This window comes from Nicotiana sylvestris, chromosome 11 (assembly GCF_000393655.2).
Source record: "Nicotiana sylvestris chromosome 11, ASM39365v2, whole genome shotgun sequence".
In the NCBI taxonomy this organism is placed as follows: Eukaryota; Viridiplantae; Streptophyta; class Magnoliopsida; order Solanales; family Solanaceae; genus Nicotiana; species Nicotiana sylvestris.
Window position 1 is genome coordinate 98,392,896 of NC_091067.1, and position 20,117 is coordinate 98,413,012.

Sequence of the window (20,117 nt, forward strand, 5' to 3'; positions counted from 1 at the left end):
AACGCCACAAGAACTGATTGGACGAAAAAGCTAGATGATGCACTCTGGGCCTATAGAACTGCTTTTAAAACTCCAATTGGTATGCCACCATAAAAGTTGGTATTTGGAAAGGCCTGCCACTTGCCAGTGGAACTTGAACATAAAGCGTGGTGGGCGTTGAAACAGCTGAACTTAGATATGTAGGCTGCAGGCACAACAAGGATAACAGAATTGCATGAGCTCGACGAGTTCAGACATCTTGCTTTTGATAGCACAAGGTTGTACAAGGAAAGAATGAAGAGGTTGCACAACAAGAACATTGTGGAGCAAAATTTCAAGCCCGGAGATATGGTGTTTTTTATAACTCACGATTAAGGTTATTTCCGGGTAAACTCAGGTCACGATGGTCTGGCCCATTTCGAGTGGTCGAAGTATTCCCTTCTGGTGTTGTAGAGATTGCCATAGAGAAAGACTCTCATACATTTAGAGTCAATGGGAAAAGATTGAAACTATATGTGGGCATGAATGAACCAAAAGAAGTGTCCGAGATCCTCCTGACTGAACCTCAGAGGTCGAGCGAGCCTTAAATGCGCTTATCTGCATCGTGCCGCGACGTTAAATCAGGCGCTTATTGGGAGCAACCCAATTTTTAACCTCACTAACCCATAATTGTAGTTTTTATTAGAATTTAGGAGTTATGAGACTTTATTGGGCAGGTACAAGCTTGAATTGGACATAAAATAAGTACATAATAGAGCTGGGGTGCAACCCGGAAGCTAAATGTCGGAAATAAATCGAACTCTGTGAAAAATGACCTACCGCGCCGCGCCATGCACCGCGCCAGGCCAAATGGGTTTGAGAAAAAAAAAGGGAAGGCCTCTGCTAATTTTCACTACCGCGCCGCATGAGACGCCGCACCATGCGACGCGATAGTACAAGTTTTTTAAAAAAAAACAAAAAAACATTAAACAAAATTTTTTTTAGCATCAATACATTACCTAGGGTTTAGTTGAAATTAACTATACTACTCATGATACTAAATTACCTCAAGAAAAGAAAAGAATATAGAGAACTTACCTTGAGGATGAATGGAAGGGATGGAAGGTGTGTGTGGGAGAGAAATTGGAGAAGAAAAGAGAATGGGGGATTTGGGGGAAGGGCTTCAGCGTGTAGATTGAAAGAGGAAAAGGAACAAGGGGTTGGGGGGAGTCGTTGGTCAGAGAGTGTACAAAAAAAATGCTAAATTTTTATTTTTATTTTTCAATTTAATTGCTTATTTTGGCCATGATTGGTGCTTAACTTGTTGGGTTTCCATTGTGCTTATACTTGTGGAAGATTTTGAGCATGTCTTGAGGCCTATAAAAAAATTTTATGGTGAAGTTGTGTAGAGGTGCCTTAAAGGCCGAAAATTAGTGGTGTATTTGTGCAAATTTGGCGCACTTTGTGCCATTGTTACATTGTGGTGATTGTAGGATGGTTGGTTGGTATGGTTGTGTAGTAATATAGGAAGAATTAAAGTTGAAATTTTGAGGTAACTTTGGTGAATGTCATGTGTTTGTCTAAATGCCTCAATGACATTGAAAGTGACATTGTAGCTTGGTGGAGCATAATTGCTATGAGAAAATGTGTGCTAGGTGCTAATTGGTATATTCGATTCATGCATTGTGCTTGTGTAGTGGTGTGTTTTATTTTGTGAAGTTTGTTAGTAGCGCATTATTATAACGTCTTTTATTTTTCTTCGTAGTTACTAGATTAGCTTCTTAATTTTGTATGTTTAACTAGTATAGTCCGTGATTTTGGAGTTGTACTATTATGATGGTGGTTGGGGGGATTGTGATTGCTTGTGGCGCACTTCCATCGGGGTAGTCTGGTCCCTGATATACATTTTACTTGTGAACATGCCAATAACATAAGTGTGGGGTAGTTACCCCATTTGGTTTTGTTTTGGGTTTTCGTGTTGTGGTTAATATTATTCGTCTTGTGCAGGTAGAATGTCATGCCGCCCGAGCAAACGCTCTAACACTGGTTCGTCTGAGGTTGCTTCTAGCAGCCGTCGTGGTGGGAGACGAGCACCTCCCCATGCCCCAGTAGTAGAGGAAGATGAGCGCATTGACCCTGATGTGGATGTGGTACCAGCATGCAAATATGGTATACGGGCTGTCCCCGCCCATGCTCGTCGCTGTTTTCAGACATTTGTCCCTTAAATCAACCCGGATCTTGAGGTTGCTATTGACGATGGGAAGTTAGCCCGTAAATATGGTAAAATTTACAACAACATTCGGGCTTTGGGTTTCGACAGTCTGTTCCGTCCGGGTGATACGGTGAATGTGAACCTAGTGAAAGAATTTTATGCTAACTGGCAACCTGAAGCCAGCCTGGATGTTGTTTACGAAGTGCATGTAAGGGGTAAAGTGATTCCATTCTCTTCCCAGGTGATCAATCGGATTATGGGATTCACAGAGCATTCCCACAAGCTCTTTCAGAGGTTTCTCCGCCGACCAGACTATCCGTCTATTCGCCACATGTTATGTGGTGCTGACTCTTCTGCCGCATGGACACGAGATGCCAATGAATTCCACAAAGATATGAAGAAGGCAACTTTCTAGCGGCCAGCCATGGTTCTGTTGTGGTTGATTAATGCCAAGATCACGCCGACTGGAAGTGACACTGATGTACCCCGTCTGAAGGTGTGTTTGATTTATGCCCTATTGACTCGGATGCAGTTCGACCTTGGTAAAATCATGCTTGAGCATATGGATAAAGTGAGACCACTTGGGGCTCGCCGTCTTCATTACCCGAGTATGATCACTCGATTGTTGTGAGCACACCTTGTGGAGGAGGAGTACCACTATGACAGGACTATTCCAGTGTCTTACCCGATGAAGATGTGAACTCCATTCCCTCAGATGATGAGGAGTATTTGCGCACCTTCGAAGGTGTTGATGATTACGCCTTGGGCCTCAGGGAGCACCCTTTTCACTCTTGATTTTACTGCTTTGCATTAGGTTCAATGCAATCTCTTAAGTGTGGGGTGGGGTGCTCCTAATTGATTGTATTTGTACTTCTCTTTGTTTGTTTCTTGCTTTCTTAGACAATTGGTCTGTAAACTATAATTCTGAATTCTATCGGTCCTGTAATAGTTAGTAATTAAGTATGTAGTTCGACTCTTCCCGACGGTGGATATTGTCGACTGATTTCTTGAGGGAAATGAGTCGAAAGAAAAAAAAATATATGTCTTTTATTTTTTTATTTTTTTCTTTCTTTCTTTCTTTTAGGTAGTGTAACAATTCCCCCTTGGTTTTTTTTATGCCGCGGTTCTTTTCCAAGGGTTTTGCTTGAACCGTATGTAGTTAAATCTTTTTATTTATTTATTTATTTATGTAGGAATTAAGAATCTTTAGTTAGGAAGCTAAGTTGAAGGATCAATTTCCCTTGATTGTATATGCCTTGAGAGTGGTAAGGACCTTAGTTGTGACACCTAGGCTCAATTCTTGACTCTTAAATAAGTGCCTTAAATCGTAACATTAAAACTGTGCTTAACTGCTTTGACTAAGAGTGTCTTGATTAGTCCAATCCCGAGTGAGTTATGTGTCATATGTGTGTAAGGTTTTGTGTTATTCTGTGCAGTGCATTTGATGCCTAGAACTTGCCCGGTGTGTTTGCAAAGCGAAATAGTAGTTTTGTTCAGTCTTGGAAGTGATATAGACATTTCTTTGTTGAGCCATATATACATATTTTACCCTCCTAATTGTGATATATCGTAGTTAACCTCTTTGAGCCTATAATCCTGTTTCTTAGGCAACCACATTATAAGCCTTACCCAATTGTTTTAATTGACCATATATTCGAATCTTTTCACCTCTCATGAGCACTTGAATTGCTATGAACTTTGTAAAAGTTAAAGTGTGGGGTGGTGGGTGTGGCTTTTGAGTGGAACTAATGGAATAAGGAGAAATGTGCATTGTGTTATATATATATATATATATATATATATAAGAGCCACTTGAATTGAAAAAGAAAGAAGAAGAAGAAAAAAATAATAATATAGGTATATATATATATTCTTTGTGGTGGCTCTTGACGTACTTGTGCTTAAAGATGTAGGGAGTTAATCTGTATTGATGTGAATGTGGTGTTTTGGTTTGACATAAGTGATGTTTGAATGTTAAAGTATATGTATTAAAGTTCTTAGGGAGGTGTAGTCACTCTTATATCTAAATGTATCCTACCCGTCCCGCAGCCTACATTACAACCAATTAAAGTTCTACTTGATCTTAGACTGAATGAGCTCTATTAATAGAGTAGTACACTACGGGCAATCCTATGGTGCATCTTTTGTGGCATATGAATGTTATTTCTGAGAGTGAGTGAATTCTTTCTATCTCGAGTTCCTAAATATTCTTAAATTTTATTGTGTGGGACTACTCGCTTTTGTTGTGTGAGGGCAATTGATTCAGGAAGGAGAGGTAATGTCATTGACCTCTATGTTAGAGTAAGTGGGCGAGTGACTAATGCATGGTACTTTTGAGTTGAATCTTGACGGTGGGATGTTATGATAAAGTGCTCAGTCTACTTTAATTATTCTTGGCATGATGTATCAGGGAAGTTGTTTGATGAAAGGTTATCCCTAGGTGCAGTGTAGTTCAAATGCTCGAGGATGAGCAATTGTCTAAGTGTGGAGTGTTGATGTTAGGCTAGAAACTCGTGTTTTAGCCGTGGTATTACATTCCAATGATTGCATTTTTATGTGCGTTTGAGCTCAAATGATAGTGAATTACACTTAGTATGTGTTTTATGCTTTGAAGGAAGCGATCCGGAGCTCAAAAGTTAATTTGGAGCTAAATTGATCAATTTGGAGCTTTGAAGTCTGAGTAAAAGCCCAATGCATTAAGCCGGGATCGTGTTTGGAGGTCGTGTACCAAGTCTGGATGTTAAAAGAGGACGGAAAAAGTTCACTCTGAGAAAATTGCACTGCTGCGCGACATGGGGCGCCACAGTGTAAAATTGAGCCTGACTCGAAAATATGAGGCTGTAGATAAAATGCACTACCGCGCCGCATGGTGCGGCGCAGCCTGCGGCGCGGCTGTTCAAATTTTACAAAGCTAGTTCCTAGTTCGCGCAGGAAAGGATTTTTTCGTCTGGGCCCGACCGTACTTGGTATAAATACATGTAAAAACGCCATTTTGAAGACTTTTGACATATTTTAGACCTAGGGAGGCTATTGCGGAAGGGAGAAAATGTTTGGAGCAATTTATGGAAGAGATTGGCATCAAAGTCTTCATTCCTTCATCTTTGCTTTGTAATTTAATTATGCAATTTATTTGAAAAATTATGAATACGGTTATGAGTAGCTAAATATTTAGTCTAGGGTTTTGATGGATCTATTGAAGGATGAACTTCTTGTTATGTTAATATAGTTTGCGTGGTTTAATCTATATTTGTTCAATTATGTTCTTGTTGTAGTTAATTGCTAGGATCCTTAAATAGTTGTGCCTATTTAGTATGCATAACTCGGGAGAGAGTGCATATTTATGTAATTGTTGAACAACACCACTCCCAGAGTATATGAGGGATCAATAATCGAGGGTTTAAAGATGGGATTAGGGATAACAAAGTCTTGGGTGCAATCTAAAGTGAGCTGTAATAAACAAAGTCAGCTAGCGTAACTCGGGAGAGTGTGTCTAGTAAATTGTCGTGATTACTCGGGAGAGATTTACGGTAATAAGAGTGCTTATGATTGATAGAGACGATTAGGTGAATCTATGTGAAACATAACCGGAAGGGATTCTATCAATAGGTGAAATCATAACCTTAGATCCTTCTCTTAATTGTTTACAACTTAATCATAGTTAGTCTTTACTTACATAATTGTAGTCTGTCATAGTTAGTAAAAATATCCTCAATTGTTATTCAAAACGTTTGGGAAGTTGATTACGTAGAATTTAGTGAGTCTGATAAGAGTAATTGGTAGGTTAATTCCTTGTGGGTTTAACTTCGGACTTGTAAATCGAATTATATTTGCAACGTCCGCGTATCTTTTTTATAAGGTATAGTTGGGTGTGATCAATATACAAATCAAATTCAACCATTCTTACTTGATAAAACATTATTGGATCGATTTCTATTGCCTTGTCAAGATTAGGTTCTTAAATAGTTGTGAAAAATGACTACTCATATATCATTTTTAATACTAAAGAATCTGATCTCTATTGAAATAATCATATCTTTTCGAATTCTTCAGTTTTTGAGAAGTAATCAAAGGAGAATATAAATGGCCTCAACCGTAGTTGGATTCATTGATTTGAGTGTGTAAAGCATTTAAGTATTATTAATTCACTTCTAATTCACCCACTGCTAATGTAATAAAAAATTTATTTAATTGAAGGTTTGTCATTTACCATCTTGTACTATTATTTATATTGAAAAAGCTAACATGCACACAAATTCTTGTAGGAATTTAATTGACTTTTAAGGTTAAAAAGGGCATTCAATTTTTAATGGGTATTTTGGTCTTTTAATCTTTAATTTGGGACTTTATACTTATAATATAATATGATGACATACGACACAATTCAATAGTTACAAAATATAGTAATTCAAAGTCTAATGTTATTAGCTTAGAATCTTATAGAGTAGCATGTTTGGCCAAGTTATTATAACATAAATAGACCAACTACAAGTTGTTGCTCTATATGCTTTTTTCAGTACTTTTTAAAATAAGTAAACTTTAAAAATTTGATCAAACAGGTTATTGATGATTATCTTATTTATGGCGATAAGTTAGTACTTCCTATTTATGTTAAAGTTATTATTTCCAAAAGAATAAAAACAATTTTTAATTTCCATATAACTAGTGGCTAGAAAGTTGACAAAATCCAATGGAAACTGAATTCTCAAAATCCCTTCTTAACTATCAACCAACCATTCATCCTAACGGATAAAACTATGGCCATGGCCACCACCACCACCTCCTCCGCCGCCGCCCCACTCCTCTCACCGACCACCAATTCCCTGCACAGAATTACCAGAATAGCCTTCATATCTGCCACCCCAAAATGCAACAGGCCAATAACCAAGCTCCACGTGTCCTCCAAGCCAGTAGCAGCCGCCACATCCTCCTCCAAACCCAATCAAGAAACCATCTTTTTCGACGGCGGAGCTCACTACGGAGACCTTTTAGCTAACCTTCTTCTGGGTTTCACTCTTGTTTGGATGCCGTTAACTCTAGCTGCAGTTTTCAGAGCATTTTACTTGAGGTACAGGTTTACAAATTTGAGGGTTACTGTTATTTCAGGGCTAACTGGTCAAGAGAGAAGTGACTTTTCATATAAAGTGGTCAAAGATGTTCAGGTTGTGCCAAGGTTTATTGGGGAATGGGGTGATGTTATTATCACTTTGAAGGATGGAACTAAGGTGGATTTGAGAAGTGTTCCTAAATTTAGAGAGATTGCTAAGTATTGTCTTTCTATGACTGATAATCAAGAGCCTGGGGTTTTGAAGGAGACTGATGGGCCTAAAGGCTTTTGAGAAATGGTTAGTTTTTACTTAATTTGTTGGATTCATACGTTATTCTATCTCTGAAAAGTTTGGGACTGAGGCGTAGTTGTTATGTTGTGTAAAGTTTTCATTGCAAGTTAATTATTCAACTGTGATAATGATTCTAGTATATGTCAAATTGATTTGTATATTGAGATGGGAAGTGTTTCTTTTAGTTGCTTAATTGTATTTCCTCGATTTGTTTTGGTAATCTCTAGTATGTCGATAGATCCTTCTATGTTATTTCCTTAATGTGTACTTTGTGCTTAATCTTTAAAATGCACTAAAATTAGCTAAAACTGCAAGTGTGTATGAGAATTATACTCACTTGTATTGGGAAGTTGCTCGTGACAAATCCAAATACAGAGGGTAAATGTCACAATGATTCGAATTTCTCGTTTGAAATGCAATTAGTGTGTCCTGTTGATGAGTTATACAAATGCTATGATAATACAGTTTAGCTCTTGCATTAAGCAGTACAGTCGACCACTTCATGTCATTGTTTAATGCCATAAGACATTTTTAGATGTTCTCAAGAATCATCAAGAGATGACATGCCCTGAGATTCTTCTGGCTTAATGTTAGTTACAAATCAATGTTGTTAATAACAATGTATCAACAGGGAATGTCAAACTTTTGATAAAAAAACTTCATCAGTAGTGAATAGGTGAACCCCCTATACAAGAATTTTATGATCAATTGGGGCTATAAAAGATATGGTTATCCACAAATGATCCTTTGAGGTTATGAATTGGCTAATACCTTCAAAGTGGTTGTAAGTCAATAGAAAGAGATTTATTTCAGTGCCTGATGTGGAATGTCTTAAGAAATTATAATAGGGGATAGTGCATAAGGAAGAAGACATATTTGCATCTTAATTTATTTTAGAATGTTGTGGTCTCTCTTCTGCAATTGTATGTTCACATATAACATTCCATCACCTTTTTTTATTCTTGCCTTTCTTTTCTTTTCCTTGTGGACGGGCATGGATGAGGGACGGCGTGTTTCAAAGAAGCTTTCCTCGTCTGTCCTACAATATAAGGTGAATTTTAGAATGTTGTGGTCTCTCTTCTGCAATTGTATGTTCACATATAACATTCCATCACCTTTTTTTATTCTTGCCTTTCTTTTCTTTTCCTTGTGGAGGGGCAGGGATGAGGGACGGCGTGTTTCAAAGAAGCTTTCCTCGTCTGTCCTACAATATAAGGTGAAGAATACATATGCTAAATTTTGTTGATAAGAATACTCGGTAAATAGTGCTGACAAATGAATTCGATCTTGAAAGGATGAAACGAATTGTTAAATTCAGAAACTAAATATGAAATGTTTGTGCGAGTACTTTGGAGTTAAATATTTTCCAGTCAGAAGATGCATAATGCAGAGAGCCTGTCATTGTAATGAGTAATGACAGTGAAACCTAAAGGTTTGTTAGGGGATTATGTCTGTCTTTGTTGCATATTGTAGCACACACTTGTATTGCAGGTGCTCTGTTTTAAATCGGAGCAGATTTAGCCTTGTTCAACCATAACCGCTGTCTGAAATTTGTTCAGACTTTTCTTATTCAACAGTGGCGAATATTAAAAGTGGAAAGCAATTTACTCTCAGAATCCTATCTTTTGTTCTTTGCAAATGCAGATACGTTAATTATTTCATAATTATGTTTATGCTTGAGCTCTTGTGTGGTTACATCTGACATGGTATTCAATTCACTATTGAAGAGCAATTAAGATCTGAATTTTCTACTGTCGAACTCTCCCTTGGTAAATTATTCTACGCACTGACGTACAGGAAATTATACTTTTGGGAATTTATCCTATATGAAGTGGAATTGTCCCACAACTGAAGGAAAATATGAGTTTGAAGACTTTATTATTAAAAGCCTAGGTATTTTCGGTTTTAATTAAAAATTGAATTCAAATTTAAGTTTTATATTTGAACAGACATGTCTACTCAATGACTTCTTCCAACTCTATAAATTCAGGCCTTCCTTTCATAAAGTGGCTCAGAAAAATCTGCAGGTATACTGTGGCTTTATTTTATCCTGAAGGGACTTGCCTGTATTTCACCAAATAGTATACGGGCAATATCTATTTTGTTAGGACCGAAATAATCAGGTGTCGTGCGGAAGCTAGCAAAGCAAAATTGAACGACGATAAATCAGACAACAAAAGAGAAATATAGCAAAAGAGACACAAACATATAACGTGGTTCGGTCAACTAACCTGCATCCACAACGGAGATTGAGCAATCCACTAGATAAGACCTGCATCCACAACGGAGATTGAGCAATCCACTAGATAAAAAGAGAGTACAAAATATCGAAAGAACAACCTCACGAAGAGGCAAAAACAAGTGACACACTAACACTTGCCCCGAAAAGTTCTCCCTCTAAACAAGACTCTCAAGCCTTTTATGGCTACATTGTGGATGCTACTTTCAAAGGAATGATCCTCAATTTATAGAAGTCCAAATCTTTTCCTACAAGAAAAATGACTAGCCAATATGAAAGAATTATATTTTCCTTTTAGGAAAAGAAAAATTCAATTATGATAAATACATTGTCCTTTCCTTCGTGAGATAGGAAAACCAATTATGGTTAGAAAATCGATTTCACGCCTTAAAAGCCTTCTCTGATTTCACTCCTAACATCTTTAAGGAAAATCGATTTCACGCCTTAAAAGCCTTCTCTGATTTCTTCTTCAATCATGGTATTAAGCCTTGGATCAATGAGTACCAATGTCATATATTGACCTTATATGACAGCTACCCATTCTTTGATACAAGTAATAATCAGTAAATCGTAATTACCAGTTAGAGCGACATCAACTTAGAATAAGTAGTAAAAATGGCGTGTAGTAGCCACTAATTAAGGGTGTCTTTAATTTTTATCCACTAATTATAATGCTCAGCAAAAATAGCCACTACTAATAGAAAAAAGACAATTTTACCCTTTCTTCCTCTCTTTCGCGTTGCATTTTCATCTGGAATACCCAAGGTGATTTCACGGTCGGCCTCCTCCATGCTTGGTCAATAGCATCGGGTCTATTAGTAGCCCCAATTACTAGGACATAACCAGGTCCATTACGAGATCCTTCTGATTTTGCTTCACTATTTCTTTTACCAATACGTACAGTAGTTCCTTTTACATCATCAAAATTTTCAAGTTCTGAATTTTTGAGCAGATGTCTCAATTACGTACAATAATTTCTTTCTTCTTACCTTGTTTTTGTTTCTTTTGAGTTCAAAGATTAAAAGTTAAGGACATGAGTCGTTAAGTTTGACATGCAGGTTTAAAAGTTAAGGACATGCAGTCCTTAAATTTGACATGCAGGTTCAAAAGATAAGGACAGACAGTCCTTAACTTATAGTTTCAAGTTCAAAACTCAAGGACAATCAGTATTTAAGTTATTGTTTTAAGTTCAAAACTTAAGGACCAGACAGTACTTAAATTTGACATGCAGGTTCAAAAGATAAGGACAGACAGTCCTTAACTTATAGTTTCAAGTTCAAAACTTAAGGACAGACAGTCCTTAAGTTATTGTTTCAAGTTCAAAACTTAAGGACTGTCTGTCCTTAACTTTGAGTTTAAAGTTCAAAAGTTAAGGACAGACAGTCCTTAACTTACAGTTACACGTTCAAAAGTTAAGGACAAACAGTACTTAACTTACAGTTACAAGTTCAAAAGTTAAGGACAATAAGTCCTTAACTTTGACTTACAAGTTCAAAAGTTAAGGACGCTTGGTCTTGAAGTTTGAGTTCCAAGTTCAAAAGTTAAGGACATGTAACCTCGAAGTCCTGAACTTAGAGTTCCAAGTTCAAAAGTTAAGGACATGTAATCGTGAAGTCCTGAACTTAGAGTTTCAAGTTAAAAAGTTAAGGACACGTAGTCCTGAAGTCCTTAAGTTAAGGACATGAGCAGAAGGGTATTTTCGTCCGAGCAGTTAAAGTTTATTAAACCAGTGGCTAAAGACTAAAGACATTTAAAACGCTGGCTTTAAAATAAAGACATGAGCGGTTAGTGTCTATCTGTGCAGATCGCCCGAATAAGTATTGCCGCTAAAAAGAAGGCTGGAAATGCCTCTTGAAAATTCGTGTACATTGTTGTAAATGGGAAAGCAAAAGCTGGACTATGACCAAAATTTGTGTACATTGTTGTAAAAGGGGCTTCATGATTTATCCACTCCACCGCTTCCTGTAAATTTTCTAAGCAAAGGAAGTGTGGGAAACAGAAGTAACAGAAGTCCATTGGTGGCGTCAAAATAGGGTAAACTGCCATATAAGTATAGCTTTAAATCTCTGGAACTGGGATACAATTGAATGCCACAAGAATTTACTCAGCAACAAACCTTTAGATTTCACATGATGCACCATGCAGCTTCCGAGCAACTCGTTGTCTGATTCATTACTGTAAGAAAAGCTATCATTGAACTAAAATGATTTACCAAAACTTTTCAAAACATCGGTTCATATATGTTAATTCTTTTGAGATACATTGGCCTATAATGGAAGTGTGACCACTTCCGGTACACTGGAATTGTAAAAGGTGAGAAAAGGTTAAACTACTGAACCGTCTACACCAATTTCAAAATTATAATATGTTAAGTGGACTTCTTCTTCTTCGGCATCCTCTGCAACTTCCTCCACTTTAAATATATCTGGTATGACAATCCTGAGAAGACCATGATGACACTTGCCCATTGCTTTGTAGACAAGGGATTGCCACTTAAAACAGATGACACGACTATGCTAACAAACTTGCGCGTCGTGGTGATGGTTGTGTTAGTTAAAGAACCAAATCGGCTAATGGTTAGAAAAATGAAGTTCTGGCCAACAGCACCACATAGACAGTACATAAGAATGTCCCATGCTGCCTCTGGATGCTGTTTACAGAATTGAACTGCCTCAAACCCGCTGGCATTTGGCCAGCCAAACATGACGATCATATTGTAAATGGTACCCCATAAATTCATTCCTAACATAATATCCCAAGCAGATGTCTTAGGGTACCTGAGAAAAATAGATGAATCGTATCAGTAACTACAAGTAAATAATAAGAGTTTCATCTAACCAATGACATATGGCACATCCCTTGGCAAAGTCGAGGACAAAAACATATGCAACCAAAGAATGAACTGTTAAACTTATGGCCTGACAGTGAAGTTGAATCATATAGCACATGCATTAACAACAGAGTTCCTTCAACTAGCACTACAGTTTGGTTAAATCCTTCATCAGAGGGCAGTACTCATGCAATTTCTTCTATTCTTGATCTCGTTTCATCAAAAATTCCAACAACTTCCAAAGTGAAATTCTGTAGATGTTCCCATGCACATCTAATTTTATTTGCATGAATGAGGTGGCGAAGTGGTCCAAGTTTTTGTGGCTAAGCCAGACAAATGTGTTCTTTCAGGATTTCAAATACTTATGCTACCTGACAGATGGGGAATACCAGACCCAAGAATACATGATAGGAAGAGATACTTCAACAACAACGGGGTCTGGGGAGGGTTTTGTGTACGCAGACCTTACCCCTACCATGGGGGTAGAGAGGCTGTTTCCGATAGACCCTCGATACAAGAAGATGATAGGAAGAGATACTTCACTTCCTATATTACTGTAGGTGTTCTCATAATTCACAACCAAAACATGTCTCTTTTCTAGCCACCTGATGGACAGTCCATGGTCGAAAATTTTGCTTCTGGTTTAAGTCAAAATCTTTATTAAATTTGAACTACTCTTCTTGAGCACCATGCCCCCCCCCCCCCAAACAACCCCTACCCCACAAGCAATTTCCAGTGTCTACATAGTTAGGTCGCTTTTCGTTTCTTCTCAGCTTGGAAGAGAAGCTAATGAGCAATATTTAATCAGGTCATACACTAAAAATGCTATCAAATACCACACCACCATAAAATAATAGGAAAAACTGCTAGTCAGTCCCGAATTGGCCTCCCCTTTCCTTTGCTGGCCCCTAGGTATTTTAATCCCAAAACACAGCTTGAGATGAGTACAAATTTCATTAAACGGGCAGGTCGATGCACTAAGCTCCCGCTAGGCATGGCGTCCTGGAAAGCGCCGGACCACATAGTCTTATATACGTGCCTTACCTTGCATTTCTACGAGAAATTGTTTCCGTGGTGTGGCCTCTTGCTCACAGGGAGGCAACTTTTACCGTTGCACCAAGACTCCCCTTCATAATTGAGTATAAATTTTGTAATTCAGAAAATTCTGTAACTAACCTCGGAGTATAAGGACGAAAGTTTATTTTCTTAATTGCATGCTTCTCAAGGAAGCACTCAACTTGAGGCAAACAAAGATATTAAAATGAACTGAGGTTGAAGACATGCACGTCATATTGTTATACCCAGCATTGGTAAGATATTCATGAACTGAGAAACAAGGATTTGCACTTCTCAGCGTGAGATAAGGTACCAAGCCAGTTAAAGGAGCCATAAGATCCAACCACAACACCTTTTTCAAAAACTTGGTAAGATATTCAAAAGTGAGAAACATGGATTTGCACCGTTCAGAATGTGATAAGTTGTGTATCATCCACTAATAATAGTATATACTATCAACCTAAGATCACAGATTCTCTAGAAAGCTCCATAGATATCATCCACCAAAAGAAAGACATTAATAAAGACAGATAACTACACTACCTTGCTTTGATTGAATCCTGAGTAGCATTAGTGAAACCATCAAAGGTGAGGTTCATGAAGCACAGCCCATATCCAACTGGAGCATTGGGGTTCGCCAACTTACTTATAGTTTTTGAGCTAGTCTGAAGACAAACCAAGCAAACATAACAGATAAGGACTCAAAAGACAAGTTCCAACATATAATCACAAGAAGCAAATCAGAAAAATACTGGGGAAGACAGGACACAGTAGGCGCCTTTCTCTTCTGTCTTTGTTTAGTTATTAAACAGATAAAGACTGGTGCCCATTGTATTTCGGACGTTATAATAAAAATGTCACCTTCAAAAGTGCAAACATTGATACTCCACCAGCAACAAGCAGTGTGCAAACATATTCTGGAACTGTATATCTTATGCCATAAACCAGTGCGCCCATGAGCATTACTGCCAAAAAAACATTATAGCTGTATATGTCAGTTAAAAGACAGTTCCTTATTAAAAAAAGTCAGTTAAAAGACAGTTTAGCAGATAAAATCTAACATGACTTGCAAATGTATAAACATTTTACCAGTAACTTAGAAGTAGATATCAACTTCAATATTTTCACCATGAGAAGATCTATCAGTAAAGGAAACAAGAAATTCTAGTTCCCAAGCACAAAAACAAAACTAGATAACATTTCCAGTTCTTTTCCTCATTTATATAGCACTGCTGTATCCTATAGATTAGCCTCCATAGCAACCACTAAATAACCCTACAAATTTTCCTAAGGGAGGCATTTCTCGACTTAAATTTTGATGCTTGAAAATTGATATCAGGCCAAACATCTCAATCCAGTGTCATCTTAAATGGAGCTTTCGATAATTGGAACTAACTAGTCTTCGAAAAGATCAAGAGAAAACTGTACAACATTTTTTATCACCTTCATTATGTGCAAAAGTCTAGTTAGTCTGAGTTGCATTTTCATGAGGTGGAAGTTTGCATGAGATATCTGGAGCAGATAGATATAGTATATTGGTTTAATCATGCAATACCAGAAAGCTTATGATCACCTGTTCTTTATAATATTTTGGTTTTGATAAGCGCGAGGAAGAACATGTTCTCCAGAAGCGTGAAATGCTCACAACTCTGAGGAGCATTTGTGCTGAACAAAACTTAATATTATTTCAGAATAGATGCATGTTTTCAGCTTATGTGTGAATTGGAGCAGTTTCTTTGGCTGCTTCTTGGTGTAAGTCCATTGTTTTCGAGAACAACTTTAAAGGACCTTCAAGGAATTGGGAGGTTCTTTTACAACAAACAGTTAGCATTTGACTTGTTATTCCCCGTTGTACTCCTATCTGTTACGGTAAATGTTCAATTATATTTTAACTAATTGGAAAATCTTCCTTCCAAATTTTTTCCTACTGCAGAGGTTTATGTCAATCCTATATCACTCTTCTATATAGCCCAAAAGGACTTTGCTTGCCTCTAGCAATCTCTTGACCTTCAATGATCAAGACTGTCACAAATCCATTCTGAGGTTGACTAAAAGGTAATTCTTCACATCCAGTTCTAGTCAACTAAACGGACACCTCTACACCAAGGTGGTTTCCCCCGCTACTCCAATTTAAACACCTTCTCTGAAAATCTAAAAGTAGCGTCCTTATAGCAAAGCTGAATGGCTTAAAGTTGAACCCCGACAAAGACAACAATGACTTGAAACTCGCCAGATTTAGTGGCTAACCATTCTGCAGCCATGGCTAGCTATGCTCATGGTCATAGAATACATATGCTCGTCAACATGAAATACCCTTTCTCTTTGAAGACCGCTCAAGCATCTCTAGAAACTGTCACATGCCTATCCTTTGTCAAAACAAATAATATCAAGACTTTTTCCTAAAGCTTTCCACAAAACTATCATTTCCTATAGCTTCCGTTAATCTCCTTATTAGTCCAGAAAACTCTTTTTAATGATAACAAACTTAAAATAAAAATAACTAAAAATATTGTAACTTTTTTTTTTAAACAAAAAAAAGAAGAGGACATTATGCTCCTCGTTATAGTGAAGATTCTCTTATCTATAAAAAAACTGAAAATATTAGTCACAAATCATAGAGATGCTATATCACCATTCCCTCTTCTATGTACTCCTCCAGATATACATTACTTGCAACTTGACCTTCTATGATCAAGACTGTTAGATTCCATTCTCGGGTAGATTATGAGAAAATTCAGTACATTTGAACCCACATCCTCTACTCCAAAATGCTTTTCCCCCGCTCAAAGCAAAAACAATTCCTTCTCTAAATATCAGCAGATTACATGCCTTTACCAAACATGGAAGGAGCTGAAGTTGAATCTCGACAACGACCAAGAAAGAGTGGAAACTCGTCACATTTGCTGGCTATTTTTTCTATGATAATGATTGACTGTGCTCATGGTCTTAGCACAAGTATGAGAAGGCAGGGGCGTATCTATGTTAGAAAATGTGGGCAACATGCACCCATCCTCTTGCCACGTAAAAGCAAATTCTATGTACAAATTTTCAATGGTTTAGCCATATAGAGTAGATCGCACCCATGCTCAAATTTTTGCACTGGTGCCTCCAGTCGAGACTCCATGGACACACATTAATATAATACTACGTATTTAGTTTGTACTTCGTAGCTCTTTTTTTGGTTTAGTTCTATCATTCTTTCCTTTTTCATCTCCTTCTCCAAGTCTTCATGGTAACAACAACTTAAGGAGTTAGAGATTAAACTATTTATTACTTTCATTGAGATTTGTCTTATCTTGAACCATTATAAATTGGTTTTAATATAAATAACTTATGTGACAATAAGATCTAAGTCCATGATGAGACTTGTTTAAATATTTTTATCCCAAATTATTGCTTAAACATATTTGAATTTCAATCAAATTATTGAAATTCTTTTTCAAACTTTTAGGATAAAATATACTTTTCTTTTTTTGGATAAGCAAGTCACATATAAAGAACTCGTCATATGCTCTAAGAGCTTTTTGATATTTTCATTCTTCTTTTAGCTATAAAATTTGCAAAGTTTTAATTTTTACAGTATTAAATTTTCATTAGTATTCTACTTTTCCTTTAAACCTGAACAGGTTTTAAGATAAACATTATGCAACGATTGTAAGATTATAATTGATAATATCAATGACAAACACAGATTTAGATTAGCAAGATTATAGTTTATCTTGTTGAATAATGTGCAAAATTATTAATGTCATAAAACACTAAAAGAATATACATCACTTGATATTATGACAAGTATCGTAGTGCACCCATGGTCTTAAAATCCTGGATAGTGATGAAAATTTCTGCTAGTGTATCTATATTCCTTCTGCCTTCTTTTCTTATTCAAAAAATAAAGAAGAACGAATATGCCCATCAACATTAAAATACCCTTTTCTCTTTTAAGCCAAATCCGGCACCTCTAGAAACTCTCAAGCATATATCCTTTATCAATACAAATAATAGTGTTCCCTATAGCTTTCCACTGATTTCCTTTTCCCCTACAGCTTCCCATATTTCCTTGTTAGTCAACTAACTTTTTTCAATCAACAATTTACCAACAAACTTAAATCCAAATCAAGAAAATTAAAAAGATGCTTGTCAATGATACAATACCAGGAATCATTTTTGATGATTTTGCGAGGACCTGCAAAGGCAATTGATCTCATTAGTATTCAAACTAAAAACACAATCATTTAAAATCAAAGATACTATTGACTTAATGACTAGGATAGCAATCACAGCCCACAATGCATTTTTCCCAGTCCTATATCTTATTTTAGAAAATTCTAGAACTACGGTTTACTATTCACAAGAAGCTTCGGGGTAAAAAAAAAAGCAATTGGACATGCCTGTGCAGGATAACTAATATACTTTAGCGCTTCGATCCCCATTGCTGGTCCAATAGTATTTGTAATTCCGGCACTCCAGTAACTCCACCAGGGAGCACCACCACTGTTTCCGCTAGACCAAATCTTTATCACTGCATAAAAGGCACACCAAATTCTTAACTAATCATATAACCAGCACTAATGCAAGCATTTTATACAATCACCAAGAAACAGGTGAACATCAAATACTAGGATGCTGTAAACTTACTCATAAACGACCATATCAAACATACTACGTTCTGTGCCAGGTTTAGGAAAGCCAAGTGTTCAAACCTCTCCTTGTTCGGGCCAAACCGCTTAGTTGACCTAAATCCAAATACAAACAGCTTAACTTAATGAATATAATTCACTACACAACTCAATCAATCAAAAGGACCTCAACTCAAAGCAATTACGATTAGCTATATGAATCCTCTATATACATAATGCTCTATTCAGGTCCATTTCATTCCATTAGCCAATAATCTGCCTTCCAAACTAAGAGGGAAAAATGAAAATTTGTCTCAATCTCACAACGGTCAAGTACACTGTGACAAAAGCTACAGGAAAACTCAAAAAGTGGACCTTTCAGAGCATAGAAAAGGAAATGTTCGTCATTATTCAATAGAGTCACCCTCCACCATATTTTCCTTATACATTCGTTATCAATAGTACTACTAACATTTACATAACGCATTCCATCAATTCCGCATTTAAATTTTACCTATTGAACTGTAAGACCACCTCATCTAAGAGTTTAAGCGGTTAGAGAGTAACACAAGATTATTTATTCTGACACGGTTATAAGTGCTGTGTTCCTAAATTTTTTTCTTGAATCAAACATGTAGCTAGAAAAAAATCTTAACCAACGGCCATAACTTGAAATAGTACTTGTTCTATGCCATGATAAATTGTGTGACCACCTTGTCTAACAAAAGTATACACACTATATGTGATGGTGTTTGACTAAAATGGAATTTAAGAAGTAGTCTAATATATGCCAGTGACATTTCTGTAGCTACAAAATTATATCATTAAAGATCAAATGAGAAGTTTAAAATTAAAATATTTTTTCAGAAGATAAGTAAATTAAAATTAAATTAAATTGTTTTTAAATATGAAAAAAGTCATTCTTTTTGCAGACATACCAGAAAGGGAAGTGTTACATAAAATGGGACAGAGGAAGTAATTAGTAGCAATGAACATAACAAAAAGTAATAGAAGGTTCTAGAAGGGAAGGAGAAAGAGAAAAAAAAATAGCTAAAAGCTTACACAGTCTCTTGGAGAACGCCTTGGTAAATATAAGCAGACCAAATGCCGGCGACACAAAAGGCAAGGACCATAACACGGCGGAGGCCGGCCCCGTGAGACTCCATTGGGCTTAATGTCGTCGGCACCACCTTGATCCCGCCTGCCACGTGTGTTTCCCCGGCAACTCTCCGATGATTACACACCGGTGATCGGGAAGCGACGGGATACGTCGGCGATTTACCGTTGGTTTTTTCTTTAACTGCCACTGCACCGAATCGATGATTCGGGAAATTTGTATTATTACAGAACGTGGGATCTGAACTACGTATATTTTCCACGTGGCGTATGTTTATTGGGTTAAATAAGTGTTAGGTGACAGGTCATTGGCCGATTAGACGCACTCTTCTTTTGTATTGTTTTTTTTTTTTTTTTGGTGTTTTAACTTTAAGCATTAGAAAGAACTTGTGTGATAGTCCCATTTCCAAGAGGGGATGTAAAAATTGAACCCATAACTTTTCAGCACTTTTCAGCAGAGCAAAAATTTATATATAAAAATTTCTTAATATTATAAAAATAGTAGATATAAATTCATAACTTTAAAAATATAATGGATTCAATGCTAATATTTTAAAAATTGAACCCATAAAATATAAATCTTGGATTCGCCTCTGCCATTTCCTATGCTTGAACTTGAAACATATTCCAAATATTGAAGTTCAGAATCTGCGAATAATAGTTTGACATTCATTATTCAAGTATATTAAGTGGTCATTTGGATATAAGAATAGTAAAATTTCGAAAATAAAGTAAAAGAATTTTTTAAGTGAAA

General features: G+C 36.7%; 2 protein-coding genes across 2 annotated transcripts; one reads left to right on the forward strand and one right to left on the reverse strand.

Annotated features, from left to right (window-relative positions):
- Window positions 1–6,839: 6,839 nt before the first annotated feature.
- LOC104237287 (uncharacterized) lies at window positions 6,840–7,726 on the forward strand. Its single transcript, XM_009791400.2, has one exon. It carries the CDS (start codon window positions 6,925–6,927, stop codon window positions 7,504–7,506), a length of 582 nt encoding a protein of 193 aa, XP_009789702.1. The 5' UTR covers window positions 6,840–6,924; the 3' UTR covers window positions 7,507–7,726.
- A 4,191-nt stretch (window positions 7,727–11,917) lies between these two features.
- Window positions 11,918–19,606, reverse strand: LOC104237288 (UDP-galactose/UDP-glucose transporter 3). Its single transcript, XM_009791401.2, has 7 exons — window positions 19,310–19,606; window positions 18,267–18,364; window positions 18,020–18,150; window positions 17,784–17,814; window positions 14,493–14,596; window positions 14,175–14,296; window positions 11,918–12,522 (listed from the first exon to the last, which is right to left on the reverse strand). The coding sequence occupies exons 1-7, from the start codon at window positions 19,411–19,413 to the stop codon at window positions 12,114–12,116; spliced, it is 999 nt and encodes a 332-aa protein (XP_009789703.1). The 5' UTR covers window positions 19,414–19,606; the 3' UTR covers window positions 11,918–12,113.
- Between the last annotated feature and the right edge of the window lie 511 nt (window positions 19,607–20,117).

Bases quoted from the DNA above. Each gene is read 5' to 3' on its own strand.
- LOC104237287 (XM_009791400.2), top strand. From the start codon at position 6,925: ATGGCCATGGCCACCACCACCACCTCCTCCGCCGCCGCCCCACTCCTC.
- LOC104237288 (XM_009791401.2), bottom strand. From the start codon at position 19,413: ATGGAGTCTCACGGGGCCGGCCTCCGCCGTGTTATGGTCCTTGCCTTT. The intron at 17,815-18,019 runs GCATGTCCAATT...TTGCCTTTGCAG, and splicing joins ATATTAGTTATCCTGCACAG to GTCCTCGCAAAATCATCAAA. The intron at 14,597-17,783 runs GTATTGTATCAT...TTTTTTTGGCAG, and splicing joins ATCATCAAAAATGATTCCTG to TAATGCTCATGGGCGCACTG.